Source organism: Gorilla gorilla, chromosome 21 (genome assembly GCF_029281585.2).
Source record: "Gorilla gorilla gorilla isolate KB3781 chromosome 21, NHGRI_mGorGor1-v2.1_pri, whole genome shotgun sequence".
NCBI lineage: Eukaryota > Metazoa > Chordata > Mammalia > Primates > Hominidae > Gorilla > Gorilla gorilla.
In genome coordinates, this window is record NC_073245.2 from 28,488,626 (window position 1) to 28,509,198 (window position 20,573).

The 20,573-nt window shown below is 41.6% G+C and overlaps 1 protein-coding gene across 1 annotated transcript; it reads right to left on the reverse strand.

Annotated features, from left to right (window-relative positions):
* Positions 1–2,350: 2,350 nt before the first annotated feature.
* RBBP9 (RB binding protein 9, serine hydrolase) lies at positions 2,351–12,070 on the reverse strand. The gene is made up of 5 exons (XM_004061858.5): positions 11,881–12,070; positions 10,653–10,695; positions 9,461–9,566; positions 5,908–5,993; positions 2,351–5,504 (listed from the first exon to the last, which is right to left on the reverse strand). The coding sequence occupies exons 1-5, from the start codon at positions 11,977–11,979 to the stop codon at positions 5,278–5,280; spliced, it is 561 nt and encodes a 186-aa protein (XP_004061906.1). The 5' UTR covers positions 11,980–12,070; the 3' UTR covers positions 2,351–5,277.
* Between the last annotated feature and the right edge of the window lie 8,503 nt (positions 12,071–20,573).

Genomic DNA, 20,573 nt, shown 5'->3' on the forward strand with positions numbered 1-20,573 from the left:
CCACCAGTCTACAGTATTCTGTTATAGCATTAACTAAAACTAAATATACTCCATGCCTTCCATTCACACTTTATTTTGAGAGAGGGGATAACATTCTTTTTTTCTTACTCTGTTTTAGATTTATTTCCCTTCCTTATTCTGTTCTAAATCATGGTGTGATGTGTCTAAGCAGAAAGCCATTATAATTGTCCTCAGTTCTAATAGCACTTTCAGTTCCTATGGTCAGCCATATAGAAAACACTAGGTTATTTGATGTATTGTTGCACAGAAGTTGACTGTAGGGCTTTTTAGAATTTCAGCTTCATATTTTCACTTTGTAGCTCCACTTAGAAGTTTCTGTATCCAAGGCAAAAACATGGGACCCATGGAAAGGAATTCAAGCTCCACTAGTACTGAGGGTTGGGTTCTAATACCAGTTTGGAGATGCTCTAAGTGGATATCAGAAGAGTTATTTTAAGATAAATGGTATCAGTAAAATAAAATTCAGGCCACATTCTGTGAATTAGCATTTGATGACACTAGCTCTTTCTAACAACAATTATTTCAAGTATTGGATATACATACATATATAAGATATACAGCCTTTTGGCCAGAACCCCCATCTTCCAGTAATTCGCCAAAATGATGAACACAAAGGGAAAGAGGAGAGGCACCCGATATATGTTCTCTAGGACTTTTAGAAAACATGGAGTTGTTTCTTTGGTCACGTATATGCGAATGTATAAGAAAGGTGATATTGTAGACATTAAGGGAATGGGTACTGTTCAAAAAGGAATGCCCCACAAGTGTTACCATGGCAAAACTGGAAGAGTCTACAATGTTACCCAGCATGCTGTTGGCATTGTTGTAAATAAACAAGGGCAATATTCTTGCCGAGAGCATCAATGTGCATATTGAGCACATTAAGCACTCTAAGAGCCGAGATAGCTTCCTGAAATGCGTGAGGAAAATGATCAGAAAAAACAGAAGCCAAAGAGAAAGGTACCTGGGTTTCCCAGGGACGGTGGCTCACGCCTGTAATCCCAGCACTTTGGGAGGCTCAGGTGGGCAGATCACGAGGTGAAGAGATCGAGACCATCCTGGCCAACATGGTAAAACCCTGTTTCTACTAAAAATACAAGAATTATCTTGGCATGGTAGCACACACCTGTAGTCCCAACTATTCAGGAGGCTGAAGCAGGAGAATCGCTTGAACCTGGGAGGCGGAGGTTGCAGTGAGCTGAGATCGCGCCACTGCACTCCAGCCTGGTGACAGCGAGATTCCGTCTCCAAAAAAAAAAAAAAAGAGAGAAAGTTACCTGGGTTCAATTGAAGTGCCAGCCTGCTCTACCCAGAGAAGCACACTTTGTGAGAACCAATGGGAAGGAGCCTGAGCTGCTGGAACTTATTCTGTATGAATTCATGGCATAATAAGTGTTAAAAGATCTCTGGACTGTAAAAAAAATATATATATTATATATTATATATAAAATATATAATATATATTTATATATTATATATAAAATATATAATATATATTTATATATTATATATAATATATATATATATTATATATATTATATATATATTATATATTATATATAATATATTATATATATATTATATATTATATATATATATTTTACAGTCCAGAGATAATATATAATATATATATAATATATTATATATAATATATATAATATATATATTATATAATATTTTATATATATATTATAATATATAATACATTATATTGAAGGATCTGGGAACCTGAAACTACAGACAGAGGGTTTCTCTTCCACCCTCAGTGAGAGTTGGAATGGTAAGAACAATGTCTGTCCTTCCTGGGACCTGGCCTACCAAAAAGGCACTAGTTTTATGTAGTAAGAAAAATGAACTTGGAAGAGAGCTAGAAATGAGAAGAAACCAGCTTATATGTTTTAAATATAGACTTTGTCTTATGTCTTTATAGCTAAAGATTGGTTTTTAGAGCTTAACATTCAATAGCTGAAACAAAAGTATTCCTTACCTCACCAATAAAGAGAAACTTCAAGCTTTTTTCCCACAGCATGTTTTTAATTCTGAAAATTAACTGAAGGAGACAAGAGACAATTTAAAAATACAGCACCTCTGATGAATAGTTAAACGGATCATTTATCCTACAGGGATAAACTGTAACCAAAACAGATTGTGGGGCTCTAGAATCCGGACAGCACCAAAAATTCAAGTTGCATATGAAGTCCTAATACTTACAGTTGATTTCCATTCAGTATTCAGTATTTTGCTCACCTGAGAATAGATACTCCCCAGAGTGTATAGAGGCCCCTGTATATTCAATGATGACCACAAAGAATCAAACAGAAATCAGAAATGACAGTCCATGGCTCTGTGGTTTTTAATGAATAGTTTGTGTTGATTTTCCCATGAAACACCCCTGATCTTAGTTGGGTGATTTATAGACCTATGATGTTGGTGGTGATCAGCTAAGCAAACTAACCAAACAGAAGTAATTTCAAATTAAGTCACTTTTACTTTGTGCTATTACTCATTATTGGATGGTGGGTGAGGGGAAAATACAAAATATATGTCCTAGACCAATGTTGTCCAGTAGAGCTTTCTATAATGACGGAAATAGCCTATATTGGCTGGTCAGTAAGGTAACCAATAGCCACCAGTGGCTGTTGAGCACTTGAAATATGGCTAGTTTGACTGAACTGAATTTTCAATTTTACAGCTAGCTGTGGTTACTGGTTACTATATTTGGCAGCAAAGTTCAACAATCCTATAAGTCTATCTTAATTACTTTTATAGGAATGAAGAGTATCAGAATTATTTCTCAATTATATATATTTAGTTTTCATTTCTACAGAGAAAGAGGTCAACAAAGTTTTGTGAACTAAATTGTACAAGTTTGTTTTTTTAGGAAAGGACTTCACAGAGAACAAGGCAAAGAATAAGTAACACAACAGCAAATTTCCAAAAACTTCAAGTAGAATCAAACTTTGACTATAGATTTGGTCAAATTAGTGCTAAACAGCCTCTTTAACAACATTATTATTCAACTGATTTATATAATTTGCTTTTTAGTAGTCAAATACATTGTTTTAAATCTTAATTATTTTTTATTATAAAATACATGCTTAGTGTAACAAATTCAAATAATCAGGAGGATAAAGTAAAATAAGGGGCCGGGCATGGTGGCTCATGCCTGTAATCCCAACACTTTGGGCGGCTGAGGTGGGTGGATCACTTGAGGCCAGGAGTTCGAGACCAGCCTGGCCAACATGGTGAAACCCTGTCTCTACTAAAAATACAAAAATTAGCCAGGCGTGGTGGCACATGCCTTTAGTTCACACTACTTGGGAGGCTGAGATGAGAATCACTTGAACCCGGGAGGCGGAGGTTAGAGTGAGCTGAGATTTATGCCACTGAACTCCAGCCTGGGAGACAGAGCAAGACACTGTCTCAAAAATAATAATAAGGATGTCCACCACACTGTACCTACCAAAATGCCCATTCCCCAAAGATGATTGCTGTTGAACGATTAGGGTACCTTTCCTGATTTTTTTTGTCTAAGCACATTTAAAAACCAAGACTTTTGGTTTTGAGTGATAGCTCTGAATCTCCTTTAGGCATGAAGTGTAGGAAATTATATTTCTGCAGCAAACTTAGGCTTTGCAGCATCAAGTGTGGATTCACTGGAAATTATTTGAAGTAACACATAGCTATCATAATAGCCAAAAAATGTTGGGAAATGAAAAAGGGTGGGTTTTTTTAATTAAAAAATTTTTTTTTTTTTTTTTTTTTTTAAGAGACAGGTTCTTCGCTCCATCACCCAGGATGGAGTACAGTGGCGCGATCATAGCTCACTGAAGGCTCAAACTCCTGGGCTCAAGCAATCCTGCCTCAGCCTCCCAAGAAGCTAGGACTACAGGTGTGCACCACCATGCCTAGCTAATTTTTTAATATTTTGTAGAGATGGGGTCTTGCTATGTTGCCCTGGCTGGCCTCAAACAATACACCCACCTCAGCCTCCCACAGTGCTGGGATTACAGGCATGAGCCACCACACCCAGCCAAAAAAAGGTTTTCTGAGGAAGTACGATCAGAAGAAAATGGAATGTGCTTGAAAGAGATCTAAAGGGCCATGGAAGTTAAAAGGTTTAACTCTATATAACAGAACATGAAGTATGGAAAGGTTCTTTTTAAAAACACTCATCTTTGGAACAAAATCCAAATTGTCCCCATGATTTCGTCCTTTGACATTATGTTCATCTTGGTTATCTTAGTCTTTTCTCAGACTTCACAGATAATTATCTAAAAGCCCCTGGCTAAGTGAATGCTTATGACTGTGGTCACAAATGGATGGCTTGGATTTTATTTGTCTTGCAGTGTTTGTAAATTTTTTGATGTATACTGTTATTGCCAACTTACATACTCCATATGTACATGGATTGTGTGTGTGTGTGTGTGTGTGTGTGTGTGTATATATATATATATATATATATATATATATATATATATGCATTCCCCAAATTTAAAAACTACAATTTGGAGATTTTTTTCCACACAAAAAATCAGAAAATTGGCAACACTCTGCCCCATTTCCACATGGCAACAATTTAGACAGGCCATGAGCTCTCCACATGGCTCTGATCCCACCACTCTTGTCTCAAACAAATCTAGTCAGTTGTACGTATATTATGAATGTATATTGCTGTGCTTCTCCTTCCTGCCTGACTCCGGAAGACTCCTGTCTCAGTCTCTCTCAACATGTCTGAAGGACTTAGGGGCAAGTGTCAGAGGTGAAGGCCCTAGTCTGAGTTTAATGTCCGGGGCCAGCTTGAAACAGCAGCTAGTATTTTGAGTTCTAAGCTAACACTCTGGACTTTCAGTCATGTTTTCTTTCCCCAGTGAAATAGAAAAGTTTGATTTCAAAGAGGAAAAGTGTGCAATACCTGCAACATACATAAAACCTATTTAATTTTACTCAGGAGTGGGAATCAGGAAACCTGGGTTCTGTTTCTGACTCACTTCGGATAGAGAAGGGTAGTTAAGCTGTCCTTATGTTTCTTATCAAATGAGGAAAATACCGTGGTAGCTCATAGCAATTTGGGGAGCTTTAGAGTCTATGGAAAATGGAAATGCTATTTGTAACTTAGATTGAATGTTGAAACTTGTGTTTGTTTTTCAGGCACTTATGGAACTTAACTGGATGTTCTATGTGTCTAGTAATCAGCTGATAGTAGATATTATTCTACTCCTATACTGGGATGCAAAATAGCAGAAATCATATAGTCTATGCTGGTACTTTCAGCAAAGACTTTACCACAGTAATCAGTTCATGAAACTCTGTGTTCTGAAAGTGGCCACAGTCAGTGAATTTGTGCAATTTGGTTTCCAACCTATCGGCCACTTCTTGTTGTTCCTTCCAGGGAAGGAACGGGTCGTCAGTAGAGCCAAACTGCACAATGTAAGGGCAGTTGGCCTTGATCTTCTCCCACTGCCAGGGGCGGGTGAAGTATCCTATGGGGAAAAAAAATGATCTTTCAGTGCCCATGGATAATCTCCCTTCTAGATATTCTAAAATACCTACTGGCAACCCACATAGAGACACAAAGGAGCAGAGCCTCCGTGTGAGTTAGAAGCACTTCTTTTTTTTTCAAATCTGTAGGGCTTGATACCACAGTTACTCGTGAAGAGGTGGTATATGGTTCAACTAAAACCAGGCCTCTAGGGTTCAATTGTAGACTTACAGCTTGGGAAGAAATCAAAGTGCAAACTTATATCCAAAGATAGGTGGTAAATCTTTCTCATATGCTATTAGAATTTTTTAGCCTATCTGAAAGACAGCACTGTTTTTACAACCTGAACAGACAGCCCCATGTCTAGAGAAGGGCTTTGCTCAGATTTCTACCTTTGGACTTACCACTTGCACGCTCATTTTCATCCCCCAAGTCTGATGTGTACGCAGACACTAATACAATAGCATATACTCGATGTGTTTCTGCATACCTGGAGAAAGAAAAATGATGTCAGCTAATATATAATGTTACCTCTGATCACCAAAAAGTCAATAAACTACTTAAAAACTCATTTGAGGTAGCCTACAGAAAGCACGTGCTACCTGCTGTTGAGGTTGATGTGAAAAATGGCAAGGAAACTGCAGAACTATAAGCCCAACCCTGGCTACTGGATGAGCTTCTACTCATTTTTCTTTTCTTTTTTTTTTGAGACAGAGTCTCACTCTGTCACCCAGGCTGGAGTGCAGTGGCACAATCTTGGCTCACTGCAACCTCCACCTCCTGGGTTCAAACAATTCTCCTGTTTTAGCCTCCTGAGTAGCTGGGGTAACAGGCATGCACCACCACGCCCAGCTAATTTTGTATTTTTAGTAGAGACAGGGTTTCACCATGTTGGCCAGGCTGGTCTTGAACTCCTGACCTCAAATAATCCACTCACCCTGGCCTCCTAAAGTGCTGGGATTACAGGCGTGAGCCACCGCGCCCAGCCACTACCCATTTTTCAAGGTAGTTGAAACTTGTGCAAACCTTTCCCAATAAACAAAAAATGTGTAATCCATCCACGTTTAGTATGCATCAGTGTCACTTGGTTGGTGAACATGCAGATTCTCAGGCTCAGACCCACAGTCTCTGATTCAGAAAGTTGGCATTAAGGCCTAGAATCTGCATTTTAAGGCGTGATCCCTCCTTCAACCCAGATGACTCTAATGCAAGTGGTCTGTGAACTGTATTTTAAGAAACACTGTATAATACCAGAAATGTACCTTTGTTACCACACACTCCACATTGCCTTATATTATTCATTTGTGTTGTCTTATGTACATTTCTCTCAATAAATTGTCAGCTCCTTAAGGGCAGGCATGAGTCCTATTGATCTTTGTGTTCCTGGTGCCCATTACAGTGCCTGGCAAGTAGACACCCGGCTAACTCTTAGGTTGGTACAAAAGTAATTGCAGTTTTTGCCATTAAAAGTAAGCAGGAGACAGACAAGAAATAAACAGGATGTCAGATGCAATGCATAATCCTTGACTAGATCTAGGATTGACTAGATCTAGGTGAAAAGTACTACAGATAATAACATATAAAGAGGATAGGAGCCAGTAGAGTGAGTCTCCTTTATTGGCAAAAACCAGTTATATTTGCAGAGAGCAGTCTCCCTCAGCAAAGACTGGGATAAGGAAAGACACATAGTAGTAATAATTTCAAGGGGCCTTTGTGCCAAGAAAGAGTTAGGGTTGGTATTTTGTTCTTGGGCCTAAACTTTTTTCCCTATTTATTTTGAAAAATATCAAACCTACAGAAACGTTGAAAGAACAAGCACCTAGGCCGGGCACGGTGGCTCACACCTGTAATCCCAGCACTTTGTGAGGCCAAGGCAGGCAGATCACCTGAGGTCAGGAGTTCAAGACCAGCCTGACCAATATGGTGAAGCCCCGTCTCTACTAAAAATACAAAAATTAGCCAGGTGTGGTGGCAGGTGCCTGTAGTCTCAGCTACTCGGGAGGCTAAGACAGGAGAATTGCTTGAACCTGGGGGGCAGAGGTTGCAGTGAGCCGATATTGTGCCACTGCACTCCAGCCCGGGCAACAGAGGGAGGCTCTGTCTCAAAACAAAAAAAAAAGAACAAGCACCTAGATTCATTAATTTTGTCACATTTCACCCGTACTTTAGCATGTATCTCCTGAGAAGGCCACTCCCTTAACCATGGTACCACTATTACACCCAATAAATTTCACATTGATACAGCAATATTATCTGTATTCATTTTTCCCCAACTGTAACAAAAATGCCCTTTAAAACATTCTACAATCCTAGATCTAGTCAAGGATTATGCATTGCATTTTATTTTCATGGCTCTTCAGTCACTTTAAAATTTTTTGTTTTAAATGACATTAACATTGTTTAAGAGTTTAGGCCAGTTGTCTTGTACATTATCCTCTAAATAGGATTGTCTGTTTCCTCCTAACTAGACTGAGGTAAACATTTCTGGCAAGGATACTACATAGGTGATGCTGTGTCCTTCCCATGCCATCACATCAGGGGACACATGATGCCAGTCTGTTATTGGTGAGATTAAGTTTGATCATTTGCTTAAAGTGATATCCACCTGATTTCTCCATTGGAAAGGCACGATTTCCCTTTCATGATTAGAGTCATCTGCAGGGTAGTCCTCTATGATTTTGTCAATAGGAAATTCTGCAACCTTAACCCAATCGTTTTGGCATCCATTTTTCTCCTTGCCTCCTTTAACTTTAGAAGTCAATTCTTAGAAGGTTGCTAAGAATCCTGCAGTGAGTTCAAGGATCTTTAAAAGCAGGCACATCTTTACTAATCAATGGCTTGAGAAAAATGCAGTTGGCCTTGAGTTGGAACAGAATTCAATAATACAAGGAGCTCTTCCTTTTCCAGACAACCCCTGGCAACATATAAACATCCTTACACTAGGAGTGTACCATAATTTTGTAGCTCCATCCTGAAATACTCTTGTAACTTTAATCAGTGTGGCTGAAAAGTTATGAAATTTGGCAAGATTCCCTGACATGCAATTCATGTGACAGCCTAAGTGACTGCTTGGGACAAATAAAAACTATTATCCTTTGTCATTTTGCCTAGCAAATATGAAAGAAACTCAACCCTTATAGGCTAAACTTAGCTTATTCAGCCAGCTAAGTCCCTACCCACTAGGCCTTATAAGGCTAAAAGGGGAGATGTAATATTCTAATGAGAGCAGTAGGGATGTGCCCACGAACCCTAAGGACTGGGGATTCGCAGGTGAGTAACACTGCAGACACAATCTACCATATGCCAGGCTCTCTTCTAGGCAATGGGGTTTCAGTGCCAGAGTGAACAAAGCCCTGCCTTCATGGAGTCTACATTCTATTGGCAGGAGACAGACAAGAAATAAACAGGATGTCAGATGGTAAAAAGTGCTGCAGATAATAAGATATAAAAGAGATAGGAGCCAGTAGAGTGAGGAAGCCGTTTCACATGGAGTGATTAGAGAAGGCTTCACTGAAAGGGGACATTTGAGCAGACACTTCAAGGGGAACAGAAAGCCATGCAGTGTCTAGGGCCAGAGTATCCCAGGTAGAAGGATGAGAGCAGGCTAAGATGTGCATGTACTTGGCATGTTCCAGGAACTGCAATGAGGTCAGTAAACCTGGCTGGGAGGAGAGAAGGAGAGTCTGTAGAGACAGAATCAGAGCTGACTGATGGGAAGCCACTGGGGTTTGCAGCCACTTATGCTTTAAAAGGATCACTGCATCTCAATAAGAGCAGATTTTTTGTTTTTTTTCAATCCACTAGCAAAACCAGGAAGGAATTAGGACAGATTATGTTACCACTTTAGAGGTCAGCACTGTTTCCTCTGCAACAGAAATTTAAGATATACGCAAGGTATTTCTCAAGCAAGCATGACTGGAGCCCACAAAGGGGATAGCAGTTTAACAAAGATCGCACCTCATGGCCGCGATGGCCCCAGAACTGTGGCCAATGATGATAGTGTTCTCATCACAGTGCAGCTCTGTCTCCATGAAGGGCAGCCAGATGCTCTCTCGTGCTGTAACTTAAGGTTCAGGGTAAAGAAAAAGTCTGTCATTTGATAGTGGTAGCCTGAATCCAACGCTGCCCCACCTTTCAAACAGGCAACTATTCAGCAATTCACAACTTTTAAAACTGCAGGACCACAGCAGGAGACCAGACTGTATTAACAGAGCCAAAGATTTATGTATTACTACTTGAAAGACCCAAGTCCACAGTTTTGGTAAATAGTTTTTCTTTTCTCTTTTTTTTTTTTGTTTACCATGTTCTTGTAAGAAAATACTAAGGAAATAATAAAATATAACTCTGAAATTTTAATGTAAACTTTCAAACTTGAAAAAAAAAAGCTATTGGTCAGGTGCAGTGGTTCACACCTATAATCCCAACACTTTGGGAGGCTGAGGTGGACAGATCATTTGAGGTCAGGAGTTCGAGACCAGCCTGACCAAATGGTGAAACCCCGTCTCTGCTAAAAATACAAAAAAAATTAGCCAGGCGTGATGGCGCATGCCTGTAATCCCAGCTACTTGGGAGGCTGACACAGGAGAATCACTTGAACCCAGGAGGCAGAGGTTGCAGTGAGCCGAGATCACGCCACAGCACTCTGGCCTGGGCAATAGAGTGAGACTCCATCTCAAAAAAAAAAGCAAAAAAACTCTTGCAACATTCTAAAATTCACACACATTTATTCATTCTTTCCAAAAAGGGGATTCCTGAGACAAGTCATAGGCATACCCAGAACAAAAGTAGCAATATGACATTTTTAAACATTAGGATCTCAAATAGATGCTGCAAAGTTTTATACCTATGCCTCAGGTATAATACCCACAAATTCTGCCTGAAAATATTTGTAGACATATAGAAGGGAAAAATCAAGTTGGTGCAAAGTTGAAAATTAAATTTTACCATGCCCAGGTGCTTTCCTGATCCTTACTAGAATTTTCTATGGCTTTTGGTTCACACCCTCCTCCCCAAGCTGCTTGCCTTATTCTTTCTTAGGTATACAGGCATCTTTGGTTCCTCCACTATGATATTCTTGTTCTCTACCACAAAAATGGTAATATCAAAACCCAACAAGATGAGGCTGTTTAAAAACAAGTTTAAAACTTACTTGGGTCGGGCATGTTTTTAGCCAAACACTGGAAACCAGGTATCTATGATATGAGGGGGGGAGAAAAAGCTATAATAAAGAGCTTAATTACAACTAATACTTTGCTAATAAGAAATGAGGCACCTGATATGATCGTTACCAATTCAGTATTAACTTGTGTTATGAAATGAAGTAGGTTAAGTGACCATCCTTTCGCACGAACTCCATCTGTATTTCTGTATCTAGGCAGCTCTGCTGATCTCAATAGAGAGACCTATATCTGCATTTGTACACCCATATTTGCCTCTACAGGCCTGCATCTATAGAGAGGCATGAACAAATGTGTTCTAGACAGACTGACCTGGAGCCAAATAGACTGTGTGCCAGGGAGTAGGTAAAACGTGGCACAGGAACGTGATACAGAAATTTGGAGACAGCATACTCTCAGAAGCTCCAGCCCTGACCTTTGGGGTTGTAACTCTGACCAAGGTTTTCAGCCACAGCGCTGCAATCTATTCTGGAGACCCGCTCTAGAGGACAGCAACCCAGGGAGCCGACTTACCGCCTGGTTACAGAAGAGGGTTAAAAAATAAAAATCAAACGGCACAGGTCAGCCTACAGTAAGATGCCACTTTTATAAAGCTCACCAAGAAGCCAAATAGAACAGTTTATTGTTTAAAAGGTATATTCATAGGTTGAAAAGTAATTTTAAAAAGAGAAGCAGATGAAAAAAATTCAGGATGGCACGGGACTGAGATGGGTAGACATACGGGTCGTTTGGAAGATGATGTATAGGCAATGTCCCAGATTTTAGTTTGGTAATTCATTACATTATGCCTCATAATGTAGACGCATGTTACGTATATCCTTTGTATATATTAAGTATAGCATATTTAATTTTTTAAAAGCTGAAGCGGGGAGCAGTGAACACGTAAAATTATCTGGGAAGTCCCAAATCTGAACCAGCAGCAGATACGGGGGGCGGGGCTCGGGGGCTCATCCTCGGTAGTTCAAAGGGGTTCCTTTAACTCTAAAGGCTGAGCCCTCAGAGAAGTCTTCCAGGCAGTTTTACCAGTCAAAATTCGACCACTAGCTCAGACTTTAAGAGAAGGCAGCGGGGGAGAGGCAGGAAAACACACAGGGCTTTGCTGGAGGGGATTAGACGCCTATTCAAACTTCAGCCCTCAGTCCTCTCCCGCCGTCCCTCCCTCCAGGCTGACTTCACGGAGCAGCGGCGTTGGGCGCTTACCTTCTCCAGCTCCTTTTTCACCCAGCCATACCAGCCATGGGTGGTCACATCCCCGCCTCCGTTCCCGGGAACAATCACTGCCTTGCTAGGAGAAGCCATGAGTGCAGCGAGGCCAGAGTTCCCCAGCGCGGGTCCAGCGGAGCTGAGCCCAGCCTGCACCCGCAGGGAGCCTGCGCCGCGGCATCCTGGGAGTTGTAGTTGCGGGGACCGGGGAGGCCGGGCTCTTTCCTCCTTGGCCTGCCTTCCGCTGGCTGCGTGGGGCAGCCAAGAACAAAGCCTGCGAGCTTCCATCAATTGTAAAGCAAAGCACCCTTTACTTGCCTCTTACTAGTGCTCTCATGTTTTCCCCTTATTTAAGACAGGCTATGACACGGTTGGGGTGTGTTATTTCTTTGCTAGATTTACTGATATTTCTATAGGAAAGTTTGTTTTTGGTTTCAAACATGCGGAAAACCCATTTATAACCTGGGAACGCCTGAAATCCATATTATTTTTCCTTCTGATTTTAAAACAGTTTTTAGTAGTCAGTATCAGCCCTGGTTGTTGTTTTTCATTGCTTCGAATGAAATTTCCTTGCATAAAGCTACTAACCCAAGTAAAACAAGCAAAAATTTAATTAAATACCAAGAAAATACTTCGTCAGATTTTCATATTAAACCAGCTGATATTGAAATTGTTTAAAATAGTTTATAACCAATGCTTAGTCCCATATTCCTGGGAAGACAATCAAAGCTTCATGTACATTTGGTCACCGGGTGGGCCATTTAAACATTTTGTAAGGGGATTTCATTCAATTGTTATTTGAATTCCAATTTGTCATTCTGGTTGTATAAAAGCTTTCCCATGCAAGAGGGCTGATGTTATAACAGTAGATTATTATGCTACAGTGTATTTTCACCCGGTAAAGAAAGCTTTTTAAGGTTTGAATTTTCTGGAAATATTGGAGAAGACTGTCCTTGTCATCCACACTACAACAAAACTTCAGGACCTTGGGCTTTGGGTTCATGGTCTCGCAAATGAGAAGGGTCCCTCCACACTTTTGGAACAGTGCACCCATTGGAACTTTTGAGGTAAAGTTACCCTGGGAAATTTCTCCCAAGAAGAAAATGGCATCCTTGATGTGAACAGCTTTTCCCCAGTTCACAGATTAAGACTTCTACTACCATGAAACTCTTATCTTTCAATATTTTTTGTCTTCCTTATGCCTCTACAAACAATAGAAGTGGAAAAGGGGTCTGTTATGTGCACTTATGGGGTATACTTTTATTTGTGAAGGAGTTTGCAGCCAGCCTTATACATGGATAAACTTATACTTTGATAGATAAAAGATGAAGGCCCAAAGTAGGTAAGAAACTTTAATGCTACATGCGTTGCTTCATAATCAGTCAAAAACAAAACATTGGTTCACTCCTCTAACCCACATCATGGGTTAAAGAAAACATTGCCAGGAGGCCTTCACTCTTCTAGAAAGGCATCATTTGTTAGGTCCTTTTACCATGGTTTGAAGTAAAAGAAGCAATGATTAGAAATGTATCCCTCATTGGCTGGGCGCGGTGGCTTACGCCTGTAATCCCAGCACTTTAGGAGTCCGAGGCAGGCAGATCACCTGAGGTCAGGAGTTCAAGATCAGCCTGGCCAACATGGCAAAACCCCGTCTCTACTAAAAATACAAAAATTAGCTAGGCGTGGTGGCAGGTGCCTGTAATCGCAGCTACTCAGGAAGCTGAGGCAGGAGAATTGCTTGAACCCAGAAGGCAGAGGTTGCAGTGAACCAAGACTGTGCCATTGCACTCCAGCCTGGGCAACAGAGCGAGACTCCGTCTCAAAAAAAAAGAAAGGAAAAAAGAAAAAAATAAAGAAATTCAGTGGTAGAGGATTAACGAAGAAATTGCTTAGTCAAGTGAGTAAACCCTTTATCTAGCTCATTTGATTTTAAATCATCTAGCTCATATCTAGATCTATTTGATTTTAGGATGTTTGGTTTATCGGGGCCTTGGGTTTAGGAGCATACCCCAAACTCTTGGTGTTATCCTCCCAATATTTATAATAATAGTCTCCCTGGTGTGCTGTATTCTCTCAAAGGTTTTAAATGTTTGCACGCGGTCATCTCTAGAACGTCAGATGTTCTCTCTTCAACTGGAATGACAAAAGCTGAAAGAGATGTGCAACCATGAGAACACCAAAACCTATAAATGATGTGCTGAGACCGAAACCCAAAATGATGGTAACTGAGAGTGGCGCTAAGGCCCTAAGTTTTGGTCACACTCTCACCTAAGTGAGAACCTGACCAAAAAGGGGGAATTCTTTCCACAAAATTTTGCGAGGCCATTGTTTTGGACTAAGCTCATGCATTAGGCCCCAACAAACCAAACCAAACCAAAATGGAGTTGCTTGCGCTAAGACTTTAAGGAAACATAGATTCTAGAACAGACTAGGTTTTGTTTTTTTTTCTGCAAATCTCTATAACAAACATCTCTGACAGCGTAGGTATCCACCCCCTGAAGTTCCCATTAAATCTTTTAACCAAATTAATTTCCTCTTGTCTGGAGACCATCAAGCTTCAGATGATCATGCACCAAAGTTCCAGCCAGTTCCAGGTGAAGACACCACCCCTAGCCATCAAGAAACTACCCTGCCTCCACTAGATAGAGCACGGCGAGTTCCATGATCACCAGTAGGTAGGGACTACACCGCAAGCCAGCACGAAGCAGTTACAGAAAAAAGACCATCAGTCCCTCTGCCTCCCATAAAGATTTATGGGGATCACATCTCTCAGCGGGCAGATGAGCCAGGAAAATAGGGTCTGGAGGCAGGGAACAGAAGGCCGATTCACACTTCAGTTATGACAGGAAATATCCTCTCCACAGGGCATAGGCCAACTAAATGACTTTGTAGCTTTACTTCATCCTCTTCATTTACATAGGGTGTACCCCAAGTAGAGGGTATTTAAATGCTCAAAAATTCTATAATGGGGACTTTGAGCCCTTATGCTCAGGCCTGCTCCCATAATGTAGAGTGTACTTTCATTTTCAATGAAACCCTTCATTCCTTCCTTTGTGCATTTTGTCTAATTGTTTGTTCAAGACGCTAAGAAACTGGACACCCTCCACCATTAACAAAGGGACATGAAACTTTTGGGGGTGATATATATGTTTATTATCTCGATTGTGGTGATGGGTGTCAAAACTTAATAAATTGTATATTTTAAATATGTGCAGCTTAAGGTACATCAGTTATACCTCAATATAACTCTTTCAAATTTAAAAATAGTAATCCCAGCATTTTGGGAGGCTAAAGCGGGAGGATTGCTTGAGCCCAGGAGTTTGAGACTAGCCTGGGCAACATGGCAAGACTCCATGTCTTCAAAAATTTTTTAAATTAGCCAGGCATGGTGGTGTACACCTGTAGTCCCAGCTACTCAGCAGGCTAAGGTAGAATGATCACTTGAGCATGGGAGACTGCAGTGAGCTATGATCATGCCACTGCACTATAGCATGGGTGACACAGTGAGACTCTTTCTCAAAAAAAAAAAAAAAGGAATAAAATTTCAACATAAAACAAGCAGAGACATTCCTATAACCAACTGGTTGTTTGCTTAGTAGTTTTTAGTTCAAGAAGCAATGATACTCCCTAAACAGGAACTGGCGGCTGAAAAAGGATCTAGCAATCTAGCTTCCCTTAAGATTTAGTTAGCTCATTCTTCTAGAAGGAGAAAAAAGGCAGTGACATTAACTCTCATCTTAGGTTGTTTATGCCAATAATAATTGAGAAGATTATAATTACATACATCCGTTTTGTTTTCTACTTTTTATCTCTTGTACAAACAATTTCTGAGCTTATCATTATCACAGAAGAAACAGTTTTAGTTTCAAAGCTAAAAGCCAACATTTTTGTCCATTTTTTTTTTTGAGATGGAGTCTCGCTCAGTCACCCAGGCTGGAGTGCAGTGGCGCGATCTCGGCTCACCGCAAGCTCTGCCTCCCAGGTTCATGCCATTCTCCTGCCTCAGCCTCCCGAGTAGCTGGGACTACAGGCGCCCACAACCACGCCCAGCTAATTTTTTTTTTGTATTTTTTTTTTAGTAGAGACAGAGTTTCACCGTGTTAGCCAGGATGGTCTTGATCTCCTGATCTCGTGATCCACCCGTCTCAGCCTCCCAAAGTGCTGGGATTACAGGCATGAGCCACTGCACCCGGCCATTTTTGTGAATTTTTAAAAATCTGAAAATGCACCTTTATATTTGGTACCTCATTTGCTAATATTGAAGAAGTTGTTCTCAAGAACTTGCTGAGACAGTTTGACTCTTTCTAAAGGGATCACCCACCCTCCACTGAGGCCCTCCTTCTAAAGGGATCACCCACCCTCCACTGAGGCCCTCCTGCTGAATAATCTTCCTCTGCCTGGATTTTTCTTTTCAGGTCAGGATCTTTTCTGTGGGAAGTTTGTCTCTAAGTCTTCAAACTCACGGTCTAAATCTATTCTCCTCTCTTCTGTGGTTACTTTTCCTTTCTGCCACTGCTTTTGTTTACTTGTTTGTTTGATTTTTGGTTTTGCCACCATGAGGAGAAAGGAGGTCAATGGAAGCCTTCTTCAAAGTCTTGAAACACATATGGCAGCTCCTGGGAAAGGAAGGGAGGTGAAGAGGCTGTTCTTGGCAGAGAGGAAGGCATGCAAAAGGGCACTGAAACAACAAACAGCACATGTGGGCTGGGAAGGACAGTGGTTCATTACTGGAGGATTGAGGTCTGTAGATCACTGAGGCCCGTGAGTAGCACAGGGGCCCCTACTGTATCCTGTGAATGATTGGAAAATTATGTAAGGTTTTAAGCAAGAGAATAGTAGGGTCAGATATGTGATTTAGAGAAGTCTATCCAGCAACCAATGTGATTTTTGGATCGGGCAAAATTTGGGCAAAACAATCATTCGAGAGACTGTTGCAGGAATCCAATCAGAGGATGAGTGCCTGAACTAAGCAAGCAGATGAAATTGAGAAATATATAGAGTAACAAATTAACAAGACCAAGTGATTCAGTGTCACCTTCAAGGTGGAGGTGTTAGAAATAAGGAGGAGCCAAGGATAACTTCCTACTTTATAGACTCAGTAACTGGGAGAAGAATGGCATCTTCAAGTGAAGATGTACAAGAGGCAGAAGGTTCACTGGGAGCCAGGGGGATGATGGATTCAGTTTAGGACATATTAAGATCGAGATGTGCAAGCATACCCAGTGATATCTGCAGGACATTTCTCCAGACGGCCTTGGACTGGCCCAGTTCTCCCCACTTTCTTGCTCGTAGTTCTGAAGAATAATTCCGATGTGCTGGGAATATAGTATTCTGAGATAAGGAGGAAATAGCCAGAACAGCCCAGGCTGTGTTCTAGCCCCACTAAAAACAAGATGTCCTTCAATGCTTTTACGGCTTTTCCCAGCTAGAGTACAAGTGGGCATGCACAGACGAGACTCGATCTGCACCGTGTGGCTTTCCTGAGTCTTGAGAGACCAGCTCATCTTGAATCCTAGGTTTCTGCTGTCCCTTGCTGCTTCTCTGTGAGTAATAAATCCACTTCATGTAACTTGTGTATGTGAGTGTTCTGGCTTACCAGACACGGGCAGGCAGTAGAAGTACAGCCCAAGATGCAGTGAACTGAATTGGTAACCAGTGCACAGTAAACACACTTTGAAGAACCCAGCAGGTTGCTGAATATTTGAATCTGATGTTAGGTAGAAAAGTCTGACCCAGAAATACAGAATTTAGGCTGAGCATGGTGGCTCACACCTGTAATCCTAGCACTTTGGGAGGCCGAGGTGGGCAGATCACCTGAGGTCAGGAGTTCGACACCAGCCTGGCCAACATGGCGAAACCCCTACTAAAAACACAAAAATTAGCCAGGTGTGGTGGCCTGCGCCTGTAATCCCAGCCACTCACGACACTGAGGCAGGAGAATCGCTTGAACCCAGGGGCAGAGGTTGCAGTGAGCCAAGATCGTGCCACTGCACTCCAGCTTGGGCGACAGAGAGAGACTCCATCTCAAAATAATAATAATAAAATAAAATAAATAAAAGAATTTAGACTCAGGCTACAGATGATGATAATATGTCAGAAAAATTATGAAAGATTTTGAAATAGTCAAAAGAGGTTACTGGGTGAACTTTCTGTGGAGTGCTGTGCATTTTTAAAAGACTCTCTGGGGGCCGGGAGTGGTGGCTCATGCCTGTAATCCCAGCACTTTGGGAGGCCGAGGCGGGCAGATCATGAGGTCAAGAGATCGAGACCATTCTGGCCAACATGGTGAAACCCCGTCTCTACTAAAATTACAAAAATTAGCTAGGCATGGTCGTGTGCACCTTATAGTCCCAGCTACTCGGGAGGCTGAGGCAGGAGAATCGTTTGAAGCCGGGATGTGGAGGTTGCAGTGAACTGAGATCGCGCCACTGCACTCCAGCCTGGTGACAGAGCGAGACTTCGTTTCAAAAACAAAAAATCCCCTGGGTCATTTGCTGTAGGAGGGATGTACCTCTGCCTTTGAGTATGCTATTTTACAACTCTGTGGAGATAGAAATTAACTTATAGAAGATAGTAATGCAAATGTTCCCTGCCCATAACAATGAAAACTATTCCTGTCCACAGCAATGCAAATCAATTTTGTGTGACAGAGAATATGTCACTATAAATCAAATTCTTTTTTTTTTTTGAGACGGAGTCTTGCTTTGTCGCCCAGCCTGGAGTGCAGTGGCGCGATCTCGGCTCACTGCAAGTTCCACCTCCCGGGTTCACGCCATTCTCCTGCCTCAGCCTCCCGAGTAGCTGGGACTACAGGCGCCCACTACCACGCCCGGCTAATTTTTTTTTGTATTTTTAGTAGAGACGGGGTTTCACCGTGTTAGCCAGGATGGTCTCGATCTCCTGACCTCGTGATCCGCCCGCCTCGGCCTCCCAAAGTGCTGGGATTACAGGCGTGAGCCACCGCGCCCGGCCTCAAATTCTTCTTAGAACCAGTTTGAACATCCCTCCTGGTTGTAGGGATTAATTAAAATCAATGAATGAGTTAAGTAAGATCTTTGGCACATGTTCATTTTATATTTGCATGAAGGCCATAATTTTACCTTTTGAAACACTTTAACAGTTTTGAAGCTTTCACCAACATCCCAATGGATTCACCTGACAGAACCAGGTAAACCACATTACTGAAGAACACCCCATGAGGCTAAGCCCAAGCACATTTTTTTCCTGGCTCCGGGAGTGAATACCAAGTAGCAATAGTACTGCAGCGTTGCTGACTTTCTCCCTAGGTTTCTTTCTCCTCCTTACTGATTTTGGGTTTTGTTTCTGATTCGCCCACAGCTGGCGGATTTTTCCCCATGAATGGCGACACCAACCAGGAACTCGCGGGAAACCCCGTTGCTCCCTTTCCCCTGGCTGGCAGCGCGGAAGCCGCACGATGCCTGGAGTTCCTGTAAACCACGTGAACCAGCGGGACTTCGTCAGAGCTCTGGCAGCCTTTCTCAAAAAGTCCGGGAAGCTGAAAGTCCCCGAATGGGTGGACACCGTCAAGCTGGCCAAGCACAAACAGCTTGCTCCCTACGTTGAGAACTGGTTCTACACACGAGCTGGTTCCACAGCGCGGCACCTGTACCTCCAGGGTGGCGCTGGGGTTGGCTCCATGACCAAGATCTATGGGGACGTCAGAGAAACGGCGTCATGCCCAGCCACTTCGGCCGAGGCTTCAAGAGGGTCCTCCGCCGGGTCCTCCAAGCCCTGGAGGGGCTGAAAATGGTGGAAAAGGACCAAGATGGGGGCCGCAAACTGACACCTCAGGGACAGAGAGATCTGGACAGAATTGCCGGACAGGTGGCAGCTGCCAACAAGAAGCGTTGGAACAAACCATGCTGGGTTAATACATTGCCTCATTCAGAAAAAAAAAAAAAAAATTAGGAACTAGGTTTTACATTCTGAACATTTGGTGATCTCTTTAAGTGAATTAATAGTTTTTAGAGATCTATTTTGGATAAGAGATGATGAAAAATCTGGTTTGTTAGTCTTTTTGTTTGTTTGCCTTTTTGTCTACTTATGAGTTCAAATCAGTTAAGACTTCCATGCCCATTGGGAAGAAGAACAGCTTTTTGTTATCTAGTCCACTGAATTTTTATGTTTCTGAATTTACTTTCCACCTGTGGCCAAAGTTGTAGAACCAAAGCTATATGCTATGTGTCTATGTGTCTTCCCAGCTGTAATCAACAAAGGCCTTCCCCTCTTGTTGTGGGAGTAAAAAAATCTTACTGCCTTTGTAAAGTTTTAATAAGTTAGATTATTTCATGTCTTAAAGGAGCTCTGTTATAATTCACTTATGGAAATAAACACATGTAAATCAATTATTTCTAAAATTCCAGAAAATAAGTAAATTAAACTTATGCATGCAAAATTTCTTAAAAATGCTGAAACCATCCTGACAGGGTTAACAAGATTACAAGCCAGGCTTTAGGCAGGTTAGTTAGGCACTGACCAGGGTGCATTGGTGCCCTTCAATTCACGTCCCTGCAGCTGCTAACTAACCAAAAGCCTTGCAGCACACTGATCACCTACTCCCTGATTGCTCCTATCCACAGAATCTCTGACACTAGCTCTTTGTACCCAGGAATTGCTTAAGGTATTTTTCATATCCTGAATTCCCACAAAACAGCTGATGCCAAACTGTC

Excerpts from the sequence above, each read along its gene's own strand:
- RBBP9 (XM_004061858.5), bottom strand. The coding sequence starts at position 11,979 with ATGGCTTCTCCTAGCAAGGCAGTGATTGTTCCCGGGAACGGAGGCGGG. Across the intron at positions 5,994-9,460 it reads GGGGCCATCGCGGCCATGAG|GTATGCAGAAACACATCGAG; the intron begins GTGCGATCTTTG and ends TTCTTTCTCCAG. Across the intron at positions 5,505-5,907 it reads TGAAAATGAGCGTGCAAGTG|GATACTTCACCCGCCCCTGG; the intron begins GTAAGTCCAAAG and ends TTTTCCCCATAG.